This window comes from Pieris napi, chromosome Z (assembly GCF_905475465.1).
Source record: "Pieris napi chromosome Z, ilPieNapi1.2, whole genome shotgun sequence".
Lineage (NCBI taxonomy): Eukaryota > Metazoa > Arthropoda > Insecta > Lepidoptera > Pieridae > Pieris > Pieris napi.
This window is the reverse complement of record NC_062259.1, coordinates 7,955,123-7,977,708: the sequence shown is the minus strand read 5'-3', so window position 1 is coordinate 7,977,708 and position 22,586 is coordinate 7,955,123. Positions and strand designations below refer to the sequence as shown.

The following is a 22,586-nucleotide window of genomic DNA, read 5'->3' as shown; positions in this document are numbered from 1 at the left end:
AAAAGTACTTAAAAAGGGCTAAATCGAGGGTGTAAAAATGTCGATGTCGCGACCTTTTCCTAACCTAACCGATTAATCTAACTTACATTACCGATATATGAGGTAGTCCGAATCCAACTTATTCGTATGAGGCAACAGTGGTTTATTGCTTTTAAATTTTAGAGGTATTTATTTTCAATAGACTTAAATGAGGCATGTTTTCTCTTCCTATGCCATCCTACGTCGACTAACCGCTATCAGTGTTTGATTTATATTGCAAGATGTTGTAAATGATTCGGTCTTAATTAAATTTTGCTAGCATTCATTGTATAGAAGGTACACCTGCACGGCACGGCAAGGTACACGGCACTAGGCGACTTTATGCAAATGAACGTTAGCAAATTTTATTTCAAACCGACCACGCATTTTTGCGCGCCTAACGAATCGAAATAGCAATCACTGACAACGACCACTCGCAACGACCATTCGCACGCCCCTACCAGGCTTTAGATGTTATCAGAACCTACAACTACAAGAAACAGGATTCGAACTAACTAACGAAGGCGATTATTGGTTAAATTTAAGTACGAAGACGAAGATTTAGACGTGACTCAAAGAGGTCGAAAGGCAGAAATAAAAATGTAATAAAATAAAATCTACGCAAATCTATAAATTTAAATTCTATCTTATTATTAATTAATCCTACACGTTAAGGCAGTAAAGGCATCACTACACTAAACTACCAAACGTACATACTTACAAAAAATATAAATTTCAACCAATCTTACTTTAGAAGGTAATAAATAATTGTATAAAAAGGTAAAAATATTGCGTTTCAATCAGTATTCCGTATTGTAAAAAAATTACGGGGATGGAAAAAATTAATGGGATAAAAACATAATAAAGGACATGAAACCAATTAGAATGGGATACAAAAATATTAAGAGGATTAAAAAAAATGAAGGGGATTAAAAAAAGGAAGGGATAAAAAATAAACAAATATATAAAACTAATTTAATGACAGTAAATTATAATTGCAAATTAAAACATAAACAAAAAATCTAAACGATCCATCTCGACATACAATACTAACCATGGGCACTGGAGCTTAACAATGTAATTGTGATTCTAATTACAATCATATCGGTGCAATATCGATAAAATAAATCTAACTAAAAAACATATTCGTAATATATCATAACGATGGAACTTCCAATATGCAAGCTGCAAGATGCATACGTGAAGTAACTAATGCTTTTGTTTCAAACTGAAAAGAAATAGAGACACAGTGCCATGGTTAGTCCATCACCCCAGGGTGATCCTTCGTGAAGCAAAGCAGGTTTCAGGTGGCCACTTCTTCATTTCCCGCTTCGAACTCCAGCTTGACGTCGTTATTTAGACCCTCGACATCTACTTCGTTCTCAGGGGCGTTTAACATGTTCAGTGTCACCTGCAAAAGTAAAAATATATCGATTGGCATATTGTTATATAGCTTTTTTTAAAAACCCGAACCAACCGTGCTCCGTGTACTGCAACTGCTCCGATGGAGCCAGAGCACTAACCTCTATATAATACGCTGGACCGGTTATACTAATATTTGTGCCGATTTGAATATCGCCATATTAGCGCTGAGAGCAGATTTATCAACGCTATTTACCCAACTACCAATAGAGGGATAGTACTAACTGCTTACAACGCTAACATTTTCATTTTCACATCTATAGAAAATTACGACTTCTAGCAATTACACCTCGTATTTTAGATATAGCGCTTAAGTGGAGAAGTTACAGGATAACGGAGCACGTAGTAAATCCTCTGTTTCTAAATTGGTTGTTTGTATATTTTCATTTTAAACTAAAAATAAATTTCAATTTAGAATTATATAAGCTTGTAGTGGTTTTCGTATATAGATCATATACCCAACACTATATATAATTCGACGGGTTTTGTTATGCATATGGAACCTGTAAAGTGTTGAGGCAACGAATCGTATAAACCAATAAAAACCAACTCGACTGCACTACTAAAAAATAGCCTAAGACTTCATAGTTGTAATAAAATAGAAATATAAAAGATAATATTCTTCTAAAGACTTGAAATTTCCAATATGGTGCCAATGTCCGCTTTGATAACTTTAGCATTATAAAATTAAAGCCAGGATATTCTAGCACTGGTGCCTTGTGGGCGATATGTAAATGATGGGATATTATTTACTTTTTATGTTATTTTTTATTTATTTGAACTTAAACAAAACAAAACTATGATATCCTCCATTTTAAGTTTTTTTTTAGTAATAGGTATATTTTAAACACGATTATATGTATATTCAGAGCTGACGTTTTTGACATAGACAAACGATTCTCGAATACGTCTCGATTCTTACCCTAAATACCTACCATAAGAATTTTCATATCACTTGTGATTAGGCCAAATTGTGCCCTAATCTTTTAATCAATCAAAACATTTAAAGAGGGTTCTATTTAAGTAATAAAATGTTCTCCTAATTTGTAAAATAATACGGAATATCCTGCTATTAATTCAGTTATCGGCAATGTCTAGCAGTGATAGCTGCAACTTACGTATACGTGTACGTACGTGTGTACACCCATTACGTACGTTAAAAGAAACAGGGCTTGCGCTAGTATCTATCAGTACAGAACAGATTATTTCTTACCAAATAAATTTTGCATATTATTAACAGTAGCGGTCACCGCTAGACTTGCCGCAAGATAGTCATAGCATATTACATATTTTACCATGTAATGTCTAACATATAAAGCACAAAAACAAAACTAAAGGTAAAATAATATCTAAATACCATACAAAATAAACTCCTTTTACCTAATGTTGAGATTTTTAACATATTTTAAATTTTAATTACTTACATTCACATACATAATTTAAGTAAACAAAATAGTTCGGTTTGTAATAAGAAATTAGTATGCATTATTAGTTAAATAGATACTATAATGCACCATAACACCTACTTTATTTTATACGATTTAAAGTAAAAAGTATTCAATAAAGAGAATCTTACCCCTGACGTGCTTTATATAATTTTCACATCGTCGTTTTTACTTTAAACCCCAACAATTTTGTTTATCTTAGCGATTTTGTCTTTGCGTTTGCTATATACATATTTTGTTCAAATAATTTTATATTTTTTGAAGGCAATTAGGAGTATAAAATGCGCATGCATGAGCCGTGTGACGCGTAAGCTAAATAAAATTCAAACTTCACTAACTTAAAAAGAAAAAAAAACAGCGTGATTTAAATTAGTGAAGATTTGAACCTCGGCGTTCTTTCCTAATATGTTCGGTCGAAGGAGGCTCAGGGACGACACTACCTGTGTTGTTTGTGGTACGTTGTTCACTGAGTTGCTAACCTGACGTACTGGTATACCTGCGTCCTCGAAAGCCTTCTTTTTTAGTGTTGTGCGGATTTGAGATCTAAAATTTTAGAAATTAAATTATTAAACGTTATGTCATTCGGCTAGCCTAGCAAATTATATTACATTTAGGACAGATATTTTTTACCAGTAATCAAAACCTAAATAATCGGCTTCAGTATTATGGACTTAAAGATAGAGTCTGTGCGAAAAGAGAACCATCATGAGTTTTTTGGGTAAGATTCTGTTCAGATTTCATCATTTGAACATAAGCGAACTACTGACATGGATCCGGTGTGTGCTAAATATTAGCAGCTGAATAGCAATTTTAATTATATTTTAATCAGCTGTTGACACGGTTCATATGTGTTCCATATTTTAATAGCTGAGGTTGCGCTATACACCAACAGCTCACTAGAAAAATACCATGTATGTGTGAATAGGTGTAATTAGTATTTAAGATATTGTTTTATAACAACAAATCAGATTTGAATATTGCTTTGTCTTGTTCATTTCTCGCTTCCTCTCAAAGTGGCGAAGACTACTTCAAGCCCTTAATTATCGTGGTGAGCCTGCCCGGTAGCTTTGAGATAATCCCACTACCTCGAACCTTTGATCCTACCCGTAGGGCTCCGTCTGTTACCTTAGGTCTCTTGGTGCAGACATCCCGTACTTATTTATATATTCACTATTTATGTGTTAGGGTACGTCTGTAGGGCTTAGGGATCCGTAGGGTTGTTAGGTTCTTACGTCTCACCCTCTCATATATTTAGTCATTTAGTGAAGCTTGCTTATACATACATTACATTTACTATTCAGATACTCCTGACATTAAATACATATGAATCTTAAACACACTTTCCACAGTCCACTAACTAGCAAGCTGTTCAGATTCAGTAACGACACTTATCGGGGACTGACGGTATGTCAAAATCCATTACGTTTTTTACATACGAGAGTCACATTAGCCCTTAGTATTATTTCCGATTGTCACCATTATGACGCACCAGGTATAAATTACCTTTACTAAGAAAAAACTTTTTCATGAATTACTGTTAAGATTTTTGCGATTAAATGGTTTTGATTTCAGTAGCGTCGACTATAAAACTAGAATAGTCACTACAGGAAAACTACGAATTCGGATCCATAGTACCAACAAAATGATCAAAGACAAATCATATTTTTATCATTTAACCTTTACTTACACTGTTCTGCTCTTGATGTGCTGGCTGAGCTTATTGAGATCGACGGCAAAACGGTGGACGCAAGACCGTAGCATCTCAATTTCTTCTTCCGTCCATTTGCCACTGCAAATTAATATATAATTCTAAGAACAAACAAGTCAAAACAATTTTCAACTAATAAATACCTAGGCCATTCAGCATCGATCTGTCAAACGCACTGACAATATGGTGTTATTGATTTTAATTACTATTATTTTTTGTAATACAGTAGAAACTCGATAAGTTAAAGTCCAAGGGAAACACAAAATATTTTAAGTTATAGAGGTTTTAAGTTATCAAGGGTCTATGTTAGGGATAGGTTAATATAGAGGTAGGTATGTACATATGTAAGTATGTACCCTTATTCCTATGTTTACTCGAATGCGTCAGAGGGATTGGTTCAATAAAATACAGAAATTTTAATAATCCTATTTATTTATTCACATTACACACGTTACATAAAAATAAAACAACAATTAAAGGTTTAGTTTACTTAAAAAAGTCTGTGATTTTCTTTTGTTTTAAGCAATTCACAGTTTCTAAATCGATTTGATTTTCAATGACAAATAGAAAAGAGACATTATCTTTTATGTTGCTACACTGCTCTATAAATGATCTTACAGTTGTTAAAGCTCTTTTTGCTTTTTTCAAAATGACTAATTGACAAACAGTTTTATGTTATAGAGGTTGTGGAAACATTGGTTTAAGTTACTGAGGGCCAATTCAGAGATTACTTATTTAAGTTACAGAAGTTATAGAGGCTTTTAAGTTACCGAGGTTTGAGTTATCGAAGTTCTACTGTACCAACAAAGAGGGACATGTCCGAATACCCAATTGAGCTTTTACTTAACTTCAATTTATCAAATAAAAAAAATCTGACACGGCCATCTAAATAATTGATTGATTATCTCTCATTACCTCCAGATTGATATGAACAAGCCTAAAGGCGAAGGTGCCTTGTAAAAGTGACTGACTAGGATACAGACTTACCCTGGTTGTGAATCTCCGACTGGATGTAACAGCATCGTCATTTCCGACAACTTATTGAAGGCACTGCCTGCTTCACGAAAGATCTCCCCGACCTGAAAAATTCAGTTAAATAATGAGCATGGATATTCATGCATCTAAAATTAAGTACGTAAGTAGTAAGTCCTTACGTTAGACATTGTTGTATTAATAACAAGAAAATAGCAAAGTGTGTTGCTTAAGGCCCAGGATTGATATGTAAGGTATGGATCGGCTCGCTCTTTCCCGAAGATTCTCTAATCGGTAATGCCCATGCGCCAACTGGAACGCATGCGCCGTGACCAATTCGTGTTATCGATTAGCTGCTAAAATAGCTGGCTGGGCGTATTCCAGGGGTATAACAGCGCCCCCTATGACCTAAAAGGTGGGCCTGTTGCTAGGTCGTGATGGCCTATTTTGTTAGGTCATCTAGGAACCAACATTTTTTTTAATGGAACAGGGGGCAAACTACAGGGCGTAAAATAAATTGCGTCTATGGATACCTACAATTGATAGAGTCTTACAAGGGCGTGGCCGATTTGAAAAATCGTCTAATATCATCAAAGCGTTTTGGAAAAACCTTTATCAATATAACAAAAATTATAAAAGTACCTAGTACCTATAAACTTTCTAAATTGCCAAAGGAGTTGTGTAATTTTTCAAAACCTCTCTATCTATAGGATTAATTGATGTTGTGAACGGAACGATCTGTGGCTAGTAAAACAAATGTGTATTGTTATCATGACTAAAAATTCTTTATTAACGGCGGGTTAATTTAGATGGGCGGTGTTCTGATCATCATTCAAGATGGCGACATATAATGGACCACTGCATTCTATAGTACGTCAGGGCTAGCGCATGCGCTGTAATGACAATCAATACACCTGCATCGGATTATATTTTTTCGGAAATTGAGCCCCACCCAACACGATATTATAATTTGTAACTTCGCCTATATAATAAGAAATCGCAAATAAGGCTGTAAAAAACTAAATGAGGAAATGCATAATTAATAAATAATTATTGGTACTTGAAAAACTGTCTTCAAAAACAGTACTAGAAGTAATGGCAAATATATACCTGCTGCTTGCCTTACCGTACAAGCTTAACAATAACAACAAAGGAATAACATTTATGGCGTCTTGAAAAAAAATCAATTTAAAAACAAACGAAATTATCACAAAGCAAACGAGGCAAAACTGTAGATATAATATATTCGCAACACGATTATTCATAAAGCCCGCTGGTAAAATACAACTCAAAAAGTCATAAAAAAAATTACAAAATAAAAAAGCGTACAAAAGAAAGACAAATATAATTTCAGAGCAAAAGCCGCCGCACTTACCATTTCCTATTCCGTTTGTAAGAGTGTCTTAGAAAAATAAAGATAGAGAACAATGAATTACTATGAAAAAATAAGCAGAAACATATAACACAACTTTTCACAACTGAAGGCACATTGTAACTGAGCTAAAATTTACTGCATAGTGCATCGAGGTCTATTTAAAGAAAAATCAATACTAGGTTTCCTAGGAGCTACCAATCAGAGGCATTGCCGTCAATGCATAGCAACATAACGAAAACAACATCGATAATGCCGGGGCCTGCAGCTACAACTACATAGGACCTATATGACGATATAGCTATAAGTTGTTATAAATATTATTAATAAATAAAATATATTACGAAATTAATTTTAATATATTTATAGAATATCCTAAATAACCTCAGTCCCTTCTTGAGAAATGCAAGTATTATTATTATATTTGTTTTTACTTTATTAAATTAGATACTCAGAAGTAAAAAATTACATTTGGTCTATTTTATATACTCTCGGGAACTTACGGATCACACCATCAATAGAAATAATGTGTAGTTAATTCCAAGTAGGATCTATAAAATACTTATAGGGTTGTAACTTGTATGTATAAGTAATATATATAGGAATTAATTTTGAAGAGTATACATTAAGATATGAAGGTAAGAAGACAGATCCACTATAGTAACTCATTCAGGGAACCATAGCTGATACTCTCCTAGAACTCAAATAAGAGATCAACAGACCAATCTACTATTTATCCATAAATCATTACAATGTGATAATGATTTATGAATAATCATTTTATATTAAACATAAAAAAGTGTATTTTTACAGATTAAATCAGATAAAATCCTGCCCTGTCAAAATTTGCTATTAAATGAAAAAATACTAAACTATAACAGTTAAACAAATCTAATTGCACTCTAAATAAAAACCACAAAGTCTGAAAAAAGATATGAAGCCAAGTTTTATGTCTGTATAGTATGTAGTTGGCCTTCTTCAACATTCCCGGAGCCCACAAGAAATATGAAAATTAATTAGCGTAATGATGAATCATTTGGGTAGCTGTGGTTTATAGAAGAAATTTTTCATAGAATACCTAAAATATGCAAAGAAGGAAATTTAATTGCCTCATTAATAAAAATAGTGTAAATAACAAACAACTATGAAATATTTATCCGTTTCACTCTTGTGCCACTTTACAATTGTATATAAATTAAAATAAAGAAAAATCCCTTTTTGTAACTTATGGATGCTGACTGTATATTTATTAATAAGACAGTTCAGATATCCCCATTAGAAATTTCACCGGAATTTTCAGTATCAGAAATGGTCGTAGTATAAGTAAATAAGTTGAATCTGATTGTATATAAGGCCTGTATTCACTTTGTATGTGCAAGTGATTAGTGCAGGTGATTAGTGATTAGGAGAAAACAAGTGTGGACAGAAGCTGACTAGTGCAGGTGATTAGTTGGCTGCGTAGTAAAGTGATTAGAAGCGTGTTCTATTTTTTTGCGAGTGAACTGCGAGTAGTGACGTCCCTTCCCCCTCAATCGCAGCGTGCCTGCCAAACTATGACAACTGAATTTACTTAATAGAGCCACTAAACAATAATTGGACACTACTTGCACTACACACCTGCACTAATCAATGTCAATTACTAATCACTTGCACTCGAACTAATCAACGTGAATACAGGCCTTATAGCTATACCACAGTATAGCAGTACACAGTATAGTAGTACATAAAAACCACAACAATTTCTTATTTTGAAACCATGAGAAATTTGAGTTGGTGAATAAATGTCTGATATTTTGCCTACTTGATATGAATCAGTAGACTGATCAGTGTTAATTAAAATTGTTAATGGATAAAATACAAAAAGAGATTTTGATAGTATTAAATAAAACCTATAAATTTAAACACAAAATTAGGTAAGTTATATTTTCTCTCTCTCACTCCTACTTTCCAATATTCAAATTTTACCAAGAGGATAGCATATTTTATGTGAAAGATGGTGATGCCACTTATGAATTTCAAAACATTGATGCCAAGGTACCACAAGGATCTGTTCTCTGCCCCATTCTCAACACGTTGTACACTACTGAACCACCGCTATTGCCAGGAATAACCACAGCAACATTTTCAGACGACACTGTTATATTAGCAAGCAGAAGAGTAAAAAGACTTAGACTTAAAGACCTAAGAGTGGCATCAAAGGACTTGCAGAAGGGCCTTAACAAAGTTATCAGCTTAAGTACAACAGCCTATACTGGATGATAGGAGGAAACTCGGAACTTACTCTAGACAACAAACTCCTTACATATTATGTCATGCTAAAGTCAATTTAGACACATGGCTTTCAACTTTGGGGCAGCGCAAGTGATACTAACATAAATATACTCCATCAACAACAGAACAAGATCCTAAGAGCAATTACAAAAGTACTGACAAAAAGTTCACAATCACCTTGAAATGAGAACAATCAAAGAGGAAATCTGGAGACTGGCAGCTAAATTTAAAGAGTGGTTAATCTGTCACACAGCGAACTTGCTGTCAAAATCACCATAGTATATGAGACAACTCAAACGTCACCATATTCTAGAGCAGTATCTGTAAGCGGTAGATGATTAGATGCTTTCCACATGACAGCACCACAGCACAGACACGCTCATAGCTTTGGGGCTGAAAACAAATATGCTCAGAAAACTAATTTTGTCTATGTCTGTTTCATAATAGCATTTAAATTTAGCTTAAATTATATATTGCAATTTTTTCATACCACAGCAGAGTTCATATCTTGTTGACCTGTTATGATTACTTAATACACGACCAATGTCACACATATGAGCTTACTCTATATTGATGACATAAAAATTAACAATGTCATTGTAATTACCAACAAATTGACAATGTAGTAGAAATGTTTATATCTATAATATAATTGGACAGTATGAAGTCTGGGTGCCATCTGAGATATTGCAGTATGGTCAGTGGTCACACATACTATTTTAGGGTTGTTTGCTTCAGGATTATTTGGTTGTGTATATCGTAGCCTTACGATAACGCTAATAAACTGTTTTTTTTTAGAACATATTATCATATCTAACGAAAACGTTTATAAACTATATTATTGTATCTGTACGATAACATCTAACAACTGTCCTTGTCAGGACATGTTACCGTATCTTACGACAACGATGGCTAACTGTTCTTTTCAGAAAACATGACCGTTTCTTCACGACACGTTAACTAATCAGTAATCACCTACACTATGCTACTGGCAATTTCATGAAGACATGAAACTTATATCATCATAGTTTCTGATGCTCTTTTTACGTACTCTTGGTTCATGACAAAGAATTTAAAAGAGTATTTAATATAAAAATATCAGAAGTATATCTAACAAGTAGCTCCACCGCTTGTTTGGCCTAGGACCTCTACTAATTAAGGCATTGCTTTACTTGTTACCATTATGTTTAATAATTATTTATTCACTTTCAAATTCATTTTATTTGATGTGAAATGTTCTATAAAATAAATAAATTTAAATCTTCTTACCTTTGCTGCAGAGTTATTCATGATGTTGCACACAAATTAATAATGAGTTTTAAATTATGAAATTTAAACTATTAACTATCAATTAATAAAATTAAACTTAACCGATGTCAGATTTAACATAACATTCATCATAATTCATAAAAAATTAAAGGAACAACCATGAACCAAACATTAACAAGCAAAGGAAGAAGCGGAAAATGGAAATGTCCTTTTTGTTTTATTTTTTGCGGTAGAATGGTTATGACTTATGTCATAACTAACAGATGACAGAGGTCCGAACTTAGAATTCAATTTTTTACCACAGTGTGTTACTTGCTCACTCATTCTATAGTCTACGTTTAATCACCGTAAATATTCTCGTAGAATGGAGAAGAAAACTGCCAAACTTTCCCGCTAGTAGCGCTGGTATCGCTTGACTCATAACAAATGTAAACAAACGTCAAATCCCATACTTCATAATTATAAAACAAGTTAAAACCTTTATTTTCTCCAAATTACCTCGTTTCGCAGCAATCGGTTGTAATAATAATGGCAATCACAGTTTTCCTAAGGATTTACGAATAAGAAGACTCTGGGAAAAAGCTCTAAAAAGACGTAACATCAAAGCTATAAATGTTATGTTCGGAATATTTTATTGAATCCGATCATGCAGGCGAATGAATGAATCTTCTACAGGTTTGCATAAACTACTTTTAAATTATGTATATGGTATAAGGTACTTAGGTATGCAATAAGCAATAATTATTATGGATTCATTTTAGGTTTACCTTAAGTTCATAGATATTTGAAAAAGACTGCAATCTCAACTGTTTTCGCCTGGAAGAAACCCACTACCACAGCAAGTATCTTAATAATATAATTTTAGGGGCAGCCAAGTCATTACACATTTGGCCCAGACCGTCACTGGTTGCTGCTAGGTGGCAGATTCATTTAAGCAATATCATCCAGCTACCAGAGTGATAATAGATAGTACAGAAATACCCATATAAAATCTAAAAAACCCAACAGCACAACAAGCAACATTTAGTAGCTACAAACACCACAACACTATAAAATTCTTGGTGGGCGCTATACCTGGTGGCTTGATATTGTTATTTTTAAGATGGACCAGGATTTACCAGTGACCGCCAAATAACTGAAAGAAGTTCCCTTTTAGCTGTAAGTGGTGAAAAATATGCAATAATGGTTGACCTTGATTTCAATTGTGTTATTCTATGTTATTTTAAAGAAGGAATTGTAAAATAAAAGTGGAAAGTAATCAGTGGGTTTTATTGTTTCAAAGTAATTCTAATTATCCAATTATTCTAAATATCCAATGTGATAACCTCGTGACAAGATCTGCCTTTCTTCCTTTTAATGAACCGCCCCGAGTCTTCAATTTTGCTTTTATTGAGGAACAGTCCATATCGAATACATTATTCAAGAGTTTTCATTTGTAAACACCTTTTAAGATTTACTAAATCGTATCTAAGATTTACGTAAGAAATGCTGAAAACTGACAGCGTATTGTTATGGGTCAAGCGATGATAGCCACATCTGCAATTAGCTTTACGTTTTCTCCTCCATTCCTATCACCTACCTATTCCGATAACTGATAAGAAAATGTGATAAAAGCAATATCCGCTCTTAAAAATATTTAAAAAAGACCGAGGGCAAACGGCTTGGATGATCATCGAATTTCTAAGGCAAACAGCACGAATGATAAAAATCTCATACTTGATGTTGGCTAATGCACAAACCGTGCCAGAGCCATAAAAAATAAAAACTTTAGAGGTGTCAAGGGACACCCGGATGGAACGAAATTCCTTTCGATTAATTTATATGTTAATTGGTATCATAACAATATGATAGATTTTCTCGACACCAATCTTATGACGAAAAAAAAGCCAACATCACGAGGTGTTCCCAGGCGGTCACCCATCCAAGTACTGACCTCGCCCGACGTTGCTTAACTTCGGTGATCGGACGCGAAACGTATTCAACGTGGTATGGACGTTGACGATAGCTATATCGAAAATGTTAAATATAACAACTATAGCAAAAAGTGTCGTTACAACTTTTGGTCTTAATTTATTCCGTCTAGCCCCCTTTTGCAACGCTCGATAACTTCGTTCCAACAAGACTAATTTAGTTAAGTGATTCCAAAAAGAATTTTCATTTCTTATCCCTACAAAAAAAAGCCAACATCACGAGGTGTTCTCAGGCGGTCACCCATCCAAGTACTGACCTCGCCCGACGTTGCTTAACTTCGGTGATCGGACGAGAACCGGTGTATTACAATACTAATAGCAAATAGCAAAAAAGTGTCGTGACAACTTTTCGTAAGAATTTTTTCCGTCTAACTCTAGCCCCCTTTCACAACGCGCGTATGGAACTTCGTTCCAATAATTCGGATTGGTCGTAAGTACACGAGTATGTCAATTGTCATATACTCCACGCTTCTTGACTTATACTCCATCTAGTGGCGAATATCATAATCAATTAGGATTATTTATTTCCAAATTTTCAAACGAATCAATTGTGAATAGCAAAGTGATTAAAAAAATTTAACAGTTCTAAAAATTATTTTAAATTGCAAAGTTTTTTGAAAAACTCTAAATATATACTTATTGATTTATTTCTTTTAAAATAAGTTAATTAATCATAAATTTTCTTCTATAATATTCAATAACAAGGTTATATTGACATTTGCTGTCAAATATCATAAGGGTATGTTCCGATATACACTGCGAGTACTGTATACTGTATAGTGCTCCCACTGTTCAAAAATTCGTTCCGCTATGGACTGCCAGTATACAGCCGCAGCGTCCTAGGGAAATATATGACGTCACAAATCCCCGCTATACTTCTACTGCGAGCACTGGCGTTTTCGAGGTAAGGTACTCGCAGTGCTTTGATCACGTGATCAATCAAAACCACTTGAATGCCTAACGGCTGATATAACTTACAGTTTAATAACAAACATTTAAAATTCTAACTTACTTTCTTTGTAGTATTAATTCAATTGACAGTTAATATTAATATAGATTTTTTTAATGCGATAATACTCCAATAATAGTTTTTCTTGTTGAATTGAAAAACTTTGATGCACTCATTTGAAAACTGTGTCGAAAAACGAAGCTGACTAGTATACTGGACTGCGTTCCGTTTTAAATTGTAACCAGTATAGCTGGCTATAGAGAAACGGTTTCACAGTATACTAAATTGACGGTACTCTGTACAGTGGTCGCAGTGTATATCGGAACATACCCAAAATATATTCATCAGCAATTACTTCACTTCACAATTGAAGGTTCTCGACTTTTAAATAATATGTAGTAATTATCATGAATAATTACCGATGATTCTAACTGGAGATTTTAATATTAATTTTCGCTCTGAGGAATCATGCCGTTAGTTGATTTTTTAGAAGAAAACTCTGATCTGTCTATGAATACTTCTCGACTTCATTGAAAACGCGTTTCAGTACAACGATAGATTCTGTATTTTCAAGAAAAGTAGCAAATTTAGAAAATAACATTTATGTTTCACATTATACAGTTACCACAAACCTATAATTTAATACGTAAGAAATTATGATGACATTCAATTATTACTTTTTTTGAATTAATAATATTAATATAACATTTGAATAATCGTTGTAAAGCACATGAATGATAAATATAATTAAATTATAATATGATATTTATTATTTAAGTTAATATTTAATTATTTCAGTGATATATGCAGTCAACGCCAAAGAAGTTTTTCTTCAATCGCGCGTAAAGGCACACACTTTTTTTGAATTTATACTCCTTTAGGCGCGTTACGAAAAATGTATGAGAGTGAAATTGTACGATGCGCGCGCACCGTGACTCAAAATTAACAGAATGAGTTGCCCACGGAAGATGCTACGGCATTGGACATAATTTAAAAATAATATTCAAATAATAATATAATTTATGTTATACTTAATGTAAGAGAATAATAATAAATATTTATTTATTTAATTTTTCAAATGTAAACTGAACTTTATTGACTATAATGACTCCTTTTCCAGCATTTGAATATTTAATTGTAATTAATTATTTGCATGCAATCAAAAACTATTTTCAATAATGCCAAAGAAGTATAACTTCTTACGTGCGAACATAAGTACACGCACCCTTTTTTTTGTTTTAAATCATGGCAATAGTTTTAACTTTATGCCAATTCTAGATATAGTCCTTTTCATGAAAGTCCCCCAGACGCGGCGCTGCAATCGCATGACGTAATGTTGCCATTTATGAGTAAAAAATTTACCTATTTTATTTACATTTAGCAGATGTAATTTATCAAATAATACTATTTTCTGCATACTTCGATGAAACAATATTTATGTTATGTAAAAATTATATTTTTATTTACTTATATTACCGGTGTTCTACCTACTTACAGGGAAAAGATGAGAAAATAGGGTAAAGAAAAGCAATACAATTTTTATTCAGAGTTTTAATGCATAATTGTTGGGTTACAATTTTTTTCGAAATACACGCCGCTGTTATACCTTCGTTTGTAATTCTTGTTACAGTTTTCTTTGACACACCTGCAATTAAATTATGAACAGTTAAAAATAATAGTAACTTTAAGTTTATGATGAAATTATATAGTTTCATCACGTTATGTATTTGTTCAATTTTGTCGCAAAAACGAATTTATATCATAAAAGTCCCATCAATACAGCAAAAAATTATTAAATGGCAACTCTAAAAAGTACCTGTTATGGCGGTAACTCTCTTCCGAACATTGTTTAGTGGTATTAAAACACCTTGATTCTTTCACCTTTAATATTATTTCTGGAGCCGAACTTTTTACAACTTTTGGCATTGTAATCAATCTTCAAAATGCACTAAGCTAGTTAAAAATTCACAAAAATCTACCACAACAAACGAACTTGACAAGATCGACGAATGACAACATTGCCGATCTGTCAAATTTAGTTCCAAAAATCACCGCGGGACTTCTTTCATGAAAAGCACTATAGTTACTTAAACTAAGATGACTTATGAAAGATTGTTAATTTTTCAGCGTCTTGACATTGCTGTCACTGTGACGGAAGTGAAAACTATAATATCAAACACTTTGACGTATGTCAGTACATCAAATGAGTATGACGTATGTCAATACATCAAATGAGGATGACGTATGTCAGTACATCAAATGAGTATCAATAATTTTTAATTTTGAACATTCTTGATGTGGTTGTAGCGTTAGTGCAGTTGTGCTTGTCAGCCATATTCACATTACACAAGAAAGTAAACTGGTGGACGTTGACGATTATTAATTAAAAAAAATCTTAACTTTAGTTTTAGAGTAAATAATTGACACCTTATTTGTATCTTCTAACTGTAATGCACAGTGAATTTTTTATTTAAGCATTTCTGTAAAATACGTACTACTCGAGTGTTATCTACGAAGATGCTCTCCTTTTTTTTGTGGGAAGGGTGTTATAAATAATTTGTGGTGCTACGAGTAAAATAATACAAGAATATGTTGTGATTCTAACTACCGTTACCGTGTAGAAATGGAAGTAAAAACGGGTGTTCTTTTTATTTTGTGTCTTATTTCCTTCAGTTCTGCTTACGATAAAGGTACACAACTTATTTTATGATTATTTATTAAGTTTAGAATGTTATTCATACGTTTATATCATTTTAGCGTCATTTTATGGGGCCAGTTACATTTCGTATCCACTTCAAGAAGCCAAAGGGGTAACAGACATTAACTTTAGGTTTAGAACACATTTATCAGATGCTTTATTGCTCCTCGCTGCTGGTAAAACTGATTACTGTATGGTAAGTTGTAAAACAGTTAGCAGAAACTTGTTTTATTTTATATTATCATTTCTTTTTCAATTTGTTAATTAACATTATTTCATTGGACATTATTTAGATCCGTTTGGAAAGTGGAAGGTTAAAGTTACACATTAACTTGGGGGCTGGTGAAAGTGAACTATCATCTCCTAAAGGACTACATCTAAATGACTCACAGTGGCATCATGTTAATATCATAAGAAGAGAAGCCAATCTAACACTTAAGGTATGCTATAATGTAACGAACATGCAAGAATAATTTTATTTCTAGTTTCCATGGAACACATCAAAATTGTATACTGAAAATACTTAGAAAGTAATTTGCTAGAATCAAATACTTGACTCTATATAAAAATATTTCTTAATGTCTTTAATTAAAGAAAGAGTGAAAACAAGATTCTGCAGAAAGCTACCAACTTATTTTCACACATATGTAGTTGTGTTATTAATCTAATTAATCACCAATAGCTTAATCATAAATCATATTATCTGAAATTGCCATGCGGGAATAAACTTACTTCAATATTGAATGTCCACTCAAAATAACTTTGTAACTTCCAACTTAAAACAAATATTGTTTTGTTGGAAATTGAAGCTTTAGGTTGTGAATATAACATATTTGTCTTTCATTTGGTCACTTTTATGTTTACTCTGACATAACAGAATAATTTTTTCACCTATTGTTGAACTAATATGTTACACAATTTATCCATTACCTAATCAAAACACTAACCCCTGCAATATATGAAAAATGAGTATTCCCTCCCAAAAAAATGAGTATTTTTATACACAATTTTAAAACTAAAGCTTGTAGATGCAACTAATAGGTGTCGTAATTTGTATAATTTACATAAAATCAAGTTTTTTTTCTATTTTCCTGAAATGTCCAATAACCAAATAGTGAGCCTATGAAGTAATAAACTTTTAAAATACAATAATTAGTAGGTTTTAAATTAATATAATAATTATTATATTCGTTATTTCATAAAAATGTCACTTTTCAACAATTTTCTGCAAGCAATAAACGTACATTATAACATCAAAGAACTTTGTATCAAAGGCTTGCGACGCTCAAATTTCGTATCGTAGCTCATATTGAAAATGAAACTATAAATGGATGTGACAAAGTCATTTTCTGAAATATTAAATTTATAACCGTACTTTTCGTTTAAATTTGTACTTAAATTGAATAGTCGTATATAGATAGTAGTTAATGTCTACCCGGCACAAAACGACGCTCGATAATGAAATTCTCAAAAACTTAAAGCTCTATTATACTTCAACGAATTGATGTAAATGAGTCCTGAATATGAACCGCATAAAAATTTGCTATAATTTTATGCACGTAACATTTTTAATCGATAGCTGAGTTTTCGCTTTATGTGCAGATACAGAATCTTTAATAAAGACCCTATAAAAAACTTACAGTTATATCAATCTCTATAACAGGTTTAGGTACAAAAACATACACATATTTAAAATATGTGTATGTTTTTGAATATTCTGCAATGCGTGCAATCTGCATATAACAATTGCGACCTTTCGATATTTAATATGATAAACGACTTTCTACAATATAAAGGAGTTTTTTTAGATACGAAAAGTTAATCAATTTTTTCTTTAATGGTTAGAAATAACTAACTGATTATCGTTGGCTTTATGCGCTCACTTTAAATAATGGTGAAGTTAAGCTTTGCAAGTTTTCTTATAAGGCACGCCGCCGTACGTTGTTTACTTGATAAACGTATGTTGAGTCACGCAAGTGAAGCGTCTGATTATGCCATTGACATCGTTTATTATTTTTAGGTCGACGACAGTACAGTAAAGAAGAAGTTGCCAGGACGTTTCTTTGAACTAAATATTCATTTTGGTGTGTTTCTTGGTGGTCAAGGCGATTTTTCAGAGTTGTTCCTTGGTCATATGGAGAACTTTCGTGGGTGCATGGAAGACGTGAGTTTTCAGTTTAACATAATTGTGGTAATATTTTTTTTATTAGAGAGTATTTATAACATTTTGATTTTCTTAGGTATATTATAATGGCGTTAAAATAATAGAAATGGCCCGAAGTCGCAGTGCATCTGTACACGTAGAAGGAGTTACTTGGAATTGTGCCCCGGAATTCGATGCAGATTTGAATTCCGATATAAGTTTTGTTGATGAAGGAGCGTATATGGTTTTACCTAAAATCAACTCTAGAGCGGGCAGCAGGTAATTAAATGCTAAATTTACTTCATACATTTTATATGATATATATAATAAAAGTTTAATTTACTTCATATATTAAACTTTTATTTAATTGGTTAATAATTGGTTTGATTCCTTAAAATGTCCTTCTGTTACTCGTCACTATAATCAGTGACAGAGATGTAGAGATATATCTCCCTCTTACTTGTGTAATACGAAAACTTTTATTTATTTATTAGGTGGCAAATTGAATTCAAAACGATAACACCCAACGCTGTTATTCTATATAATCCCGGTGGCGGACGAGGTTCAGATTTCTTGGCTGTAGAAATATTAGAAGGGGTTGTTCGAGTTAAAATGGCTCGAGGTCAGATAGCCCACACGGTCAGGGTCAACGATGGACAGTGGCACAAACTACATCTCTTGTTCAACCCCTCAATGATAGAGGTAAGAATTTTTAATTGATTTATCATATAGCATTGCGACATATTAATGATTTTTACAATAACTGGATTACGATGCGACTATGATGTAATAAAATAGGTGAAATTTCCATTACGTTGGTTTTGGCAATATTTATGCGATTTATATCCGGTGAAGAATTAATTGTTTAAGGTTGAAAGACACAAAGGGTGGTTATTTATTATTAAAAACATTTTCTGAAACAGTACGAATATAAGTATTGTTAACAAAAAACTTTATTATAAATATTTGGAACCGAAAATCGTAACTACTATAATGTTATACGTTTTTATAAACGTCTTCTACAAAGTTTAAAGTGTTCCAAAGCTTAAAGATGCTGGGAAGATATCATTTAAATATTCTGAACAGACTTTCAAATAGATTTACGCTCTACTTAAACACAATTCACAGACTTCAAACTAATACGGCTTTAAATGTCAGCTGGATGTCCGGATAATGTAAAATGCAGCTTTTGCCTTTAAAATCGTTGGTACGGAGATATCCCTGACTTTAAACCGCTATTGTCTACCTAGACTTCAACGTTTGATAGCAAGCTTATGTGAAGATAGTTGGGCTGCAAAATTCCAACATTATAATGAAAACAGCTCTTTTGTTTTAATGGCTTTCTGCTGGCGTAGTTTGGTATAAGATTTCAAAAGTAATGTATAGCTTTAACGAGTTTATAAACGCCCTTAAAATTGTTATTGAAGTCCATATCATCGTGTCTCTTTCAAAGTAAACGTAGAACTAACTAATGAGGCTGTTAGTACAGGTACGAAACTTTAAAATTTTGCATCGCATTTAAAATACCTAGTTTGCTGTGCAGTTCTGCGAATTCGCATATTGTATTGAATTGTTATTTTGGGTTACAATACTCATAGTTGACGATAATTATATGTCGTGAAAAGCATAATTAATTTAATAATGATGTGTAACTTCAAAGGCGACTGCAGTGTGGTTAATTCTCTTTGTCTCTATTATTCTGCCCTAATGAATTGAAACCATTCAATTACAATTATGTAAATAATTAATGCGTGTCGATATTAAATAAATTTTCACTAAAGCTTGATTTAATTACGCCGACGATATTCAAAGTATCGGTTTTCACAATTCGCGGAACGTAAAATATTTTTTTTACTACCAATGTAACTACCAATCCCTCGAAACACAGGTTTATTTATTTGGAATATTTGTTCATACATTTCGTATATTTGATCAAATATAATCTTATTATCAAATAACACTGTAGGTTATTAAAACAAATATTGAAAGTTTCGGTTATGATTTGAGTGCTATATATACAGGTTTATTGCTAGTTCGACGTATTCCCGTTAGGAGGTGATAGGGGTGACTATTTCCAATAATTTTAAATCAAGTAGTGAGTGACCCATTTCTGAGTTATCATGTTTTTAGCTTTATAAAAATAAGCCAATATGCAACATACATGCAAATTTGATTTAAAAAATGAACAATTGAAATCTAATTATTTCTCTTGATTAATAAAATCGATCAAACACTGATTATCGGTTCAAATTTAAAATGCAACCTTCCGCCAATTGCCGCACGCCCGCCTCAACTCCACTAATTGTTAATTATTATTAATTGTTAATTGCTTTTAAATTAAACTGTTAGATGTTCTAAATCTAAAAAGCGTTGATAAAAAAATACCAAATCTTACATTAAAACATATTTAAAATTAAATATTAAGCGTAAAAGTTAAACGAATTCATTTGTACCAATGTCCTTACATTGTACTATTTAATACACTTTGGTAGAATTACGCTTCAGAGCAGTAATCCGTTGCCGTTATTAATTAAAAAACAATATTCCTTGAATTTTATTTTCTATAGCTTTTCACGTAAAATTGATTAAAAGTAATTATTTTGAAAATTAATTACTTGTAAAAGTAATTATTTTGAAAAATAATTACTTTTACTACTTTTTCATATAGCGTTTACTTTATGAAAGGCCACTGGCGATTTAAAATACATTTTATCCAGTCAAATAATTGCATAAGCTTAAAGCTGCGGAATATGTCGTTCGAAATTATTATATTGAAAATGTCGGTAAGCTTTTTGGACTGAATGCACAGTTTTGCCCTCTAGGCTTATTTTTTCCATTTTAACATTTAAAATATTGATAAAATATTTTTAGTGAAATTGTAACATTTTTTTTTTTCGTTTTTATTCAGACATTCGGACTTTTTTATTTATCTTGCCTACGTATAAAAACACAGCTTTGACCTGTTTTACGTTCATGGTTTAGTGGGTAGAGCAAACGCGCAACCAGGAAGTATGATTCCCAACCAATGTATGGTTCGGTTTGGTAGGTATATGTCACCGTAAAATTGTAAACACCGTTAGATTGTAATCTATCTCGCGAGATTATAAACTGTCGAAAGATTGTGAACCTCAACGAACTGCTTACAATTTAACGTATTATTATTCGGTAGTTATATGAAATTGTTGGAAAGTAAAATTAATCTGTAATTGACCAAAGAAGTTTGAATGATAACTAAGTTAGTGTAGTACAATCTACCGAATAATAATACGTTAAATTGTAAGCAGTAAGCTGAGGTTCACAATCTTTCGACAGTTCATAATCTCGCGAGATAGATTACAATCTAACGGTGTTTACAATTTTACGTTAACATATATAAGCCTGATCATCAGATTCCTTTGAACACCAATCAAACGGACATGATGACAAACGGACAAAGATGGTGACTGCCCTTTTTTAACTTTAAACTTAGTAACTTTTTAAACGGCCTATTGAAAGTAACCTATTTTTCTTGCTCGAACGTGGTGATAAAACTAATATCTACAACAGTGTAGTAATGGTCCAGGTCCAGGTACCAGCTAGTATTTTTTTAAACCTCACGATTAACCAGAATAACATTTACCTTATTATTTATATATTTTATTCCTATTAACCAAAAGTAATTAAGAGAATAAGATGTTTATGCTTGAAAGGTTGACCTTTTCGCTAAATATAGACTTGTATCAGCTGAGCTTTTTAGTATTAGAGGTGTTTTCGCGGTACGAAAACAAATTGTATGCATATATTATTGCATTTGTTTTTTATTCAACTGTGAACGATAGTCTATTTTAATAATTATTGTTTTCAAGTAAGAACCTCCAGGTTGTACGTTTGCTTTATAGTCCATTGAGATGTTACAATTTGAGGGCCAAACTGAACATTTGTTAGAGGACATGAGGAGGTCCACAAACTTGGGTTTAAGCTTGTATTGAATCCCCCTATATATATTAATCCCCCATACATATTCTATAAATTAAATTCCGTCTAACAAATTTGCAGCAAATGTAACATTTCAATGGACTATTGTGTTTGTTTATTATGAGGTTGTGTTAGAGCTAATACGGCTTATAATGACGTATTGAGGTTGACATTTGCTTTGTACTGGTAGATGAAGGCTATGTACTAATAAAGCGTTAACTAAATGTATAATAAATATGATAACTTTTATTTTAAAGTTAAAGTAAATTTTTTAAAGTAAAACCCATTAAATAATATGTAATTATAAAACGTTTTCATTAAAATTCATATATGTATTAATATTTCGCACAAAGGTTTCCTGGACAGTATTGTTGCGTTACGTTCGAACTACCAGG

The 22,586-nt window shown here is 32.4% G+C and overlaps 2 protein-coding genes and 2 pseudogenes across 5 annotated transcripts in view; 1 reads left to right on the top strand and 3 right to left on the bottom strand.

Annotated features, from left to right (window-relative positions):
• Window positions 1-979: 979 nt before the first annotated feature.
• Window positions 980-10,710, bottom strand: LOC125062177 (chromatin complexes subunit BAP18-like). 4 transcript variants are annotated; one of them, XM_047667877.1, is made up of 5 exons: window positions 10,478-10,710; window positions 5,581-5,672; window positions 4,573-4,674; window positions 3,272-3,428; window positions 980-1,429 (listed from the first exon to the last, which is right to left on the bottom strand). In XM_047667877.1, the coding sequence occupies exons 1-5, from the start codon at window positions 10,496-10,498 to the stop codon at window positions 1,322-1,324; spliced, it is 480 nt and encodes a 159-aa protein (XP_047523833.1). In that variant the 5' UTR covers window positions 10,499-10,710; the 3' UTR covers window positions 980-1,321. The 4 variants fall into 4 exon arrangements, with proteins under 4 accessions (XP_047523833.1, XP_047523837.1, XP_047523835.1 ...); XM_047667881.1 differs by having other exon boundaries at window positions 3,326-3,428; window positions 10,478-10,708; XM_047667879.1 differs by lacking the exon at window positions 10,478-10,710 and adding an exon at window positions 6,941-7,071.
• Window positions 10,711-12,361: 1,651 nt separating this feature from the next.
• Window positions 12,362-12,477, bottom strand: LOC125062892 (annotated as a pseudogene).
• A 178-nt stretch (window positions 12,478-12,655) lies between these two features.
• LOC125062891 lies at window positions 12,656-12,774 on the bottom strand (annotated as a pseudogene).
• Window positions 12,775-15,684: 2,910 nt separating this feature from the next.
• The window catches only part of LOC125062362 (chondroitin sulfate proteoglycan 4), a 29,116-nt gene continuing 22,214 nt past the window's right edge, over window positions 15,685-22,586 (top strand). Inside the window, exons 1-6 of the mRNA XM_047668233.1 lie at window positions 15,685-16,086; window positions 16,154-16,290; window positions 16,388-16,534; window positions 18,115-18,258; window positions 18,335-18,516; window positions 18,732-18,939. Coding sequence (XP_047524189.1) covers window positions 16,020-16,086; window positions 16,154-16,290; window positions 16,388-16,534; window positions 18,115-18,258; window positions 18,335-18,516; window positions 18,732-18,939 — 885 coding nt within the window. The 5' untranslated portion in view covers window positions 15,685-16,019. The remainder of the gene's footprint in view (window positions 16,087-16,153; window positions 16,291-16,387; window positions 16,535-18,114; window positions 18,259-18,334; window positions 18,517-18,731; window positions 18,940-22,586) is intronic.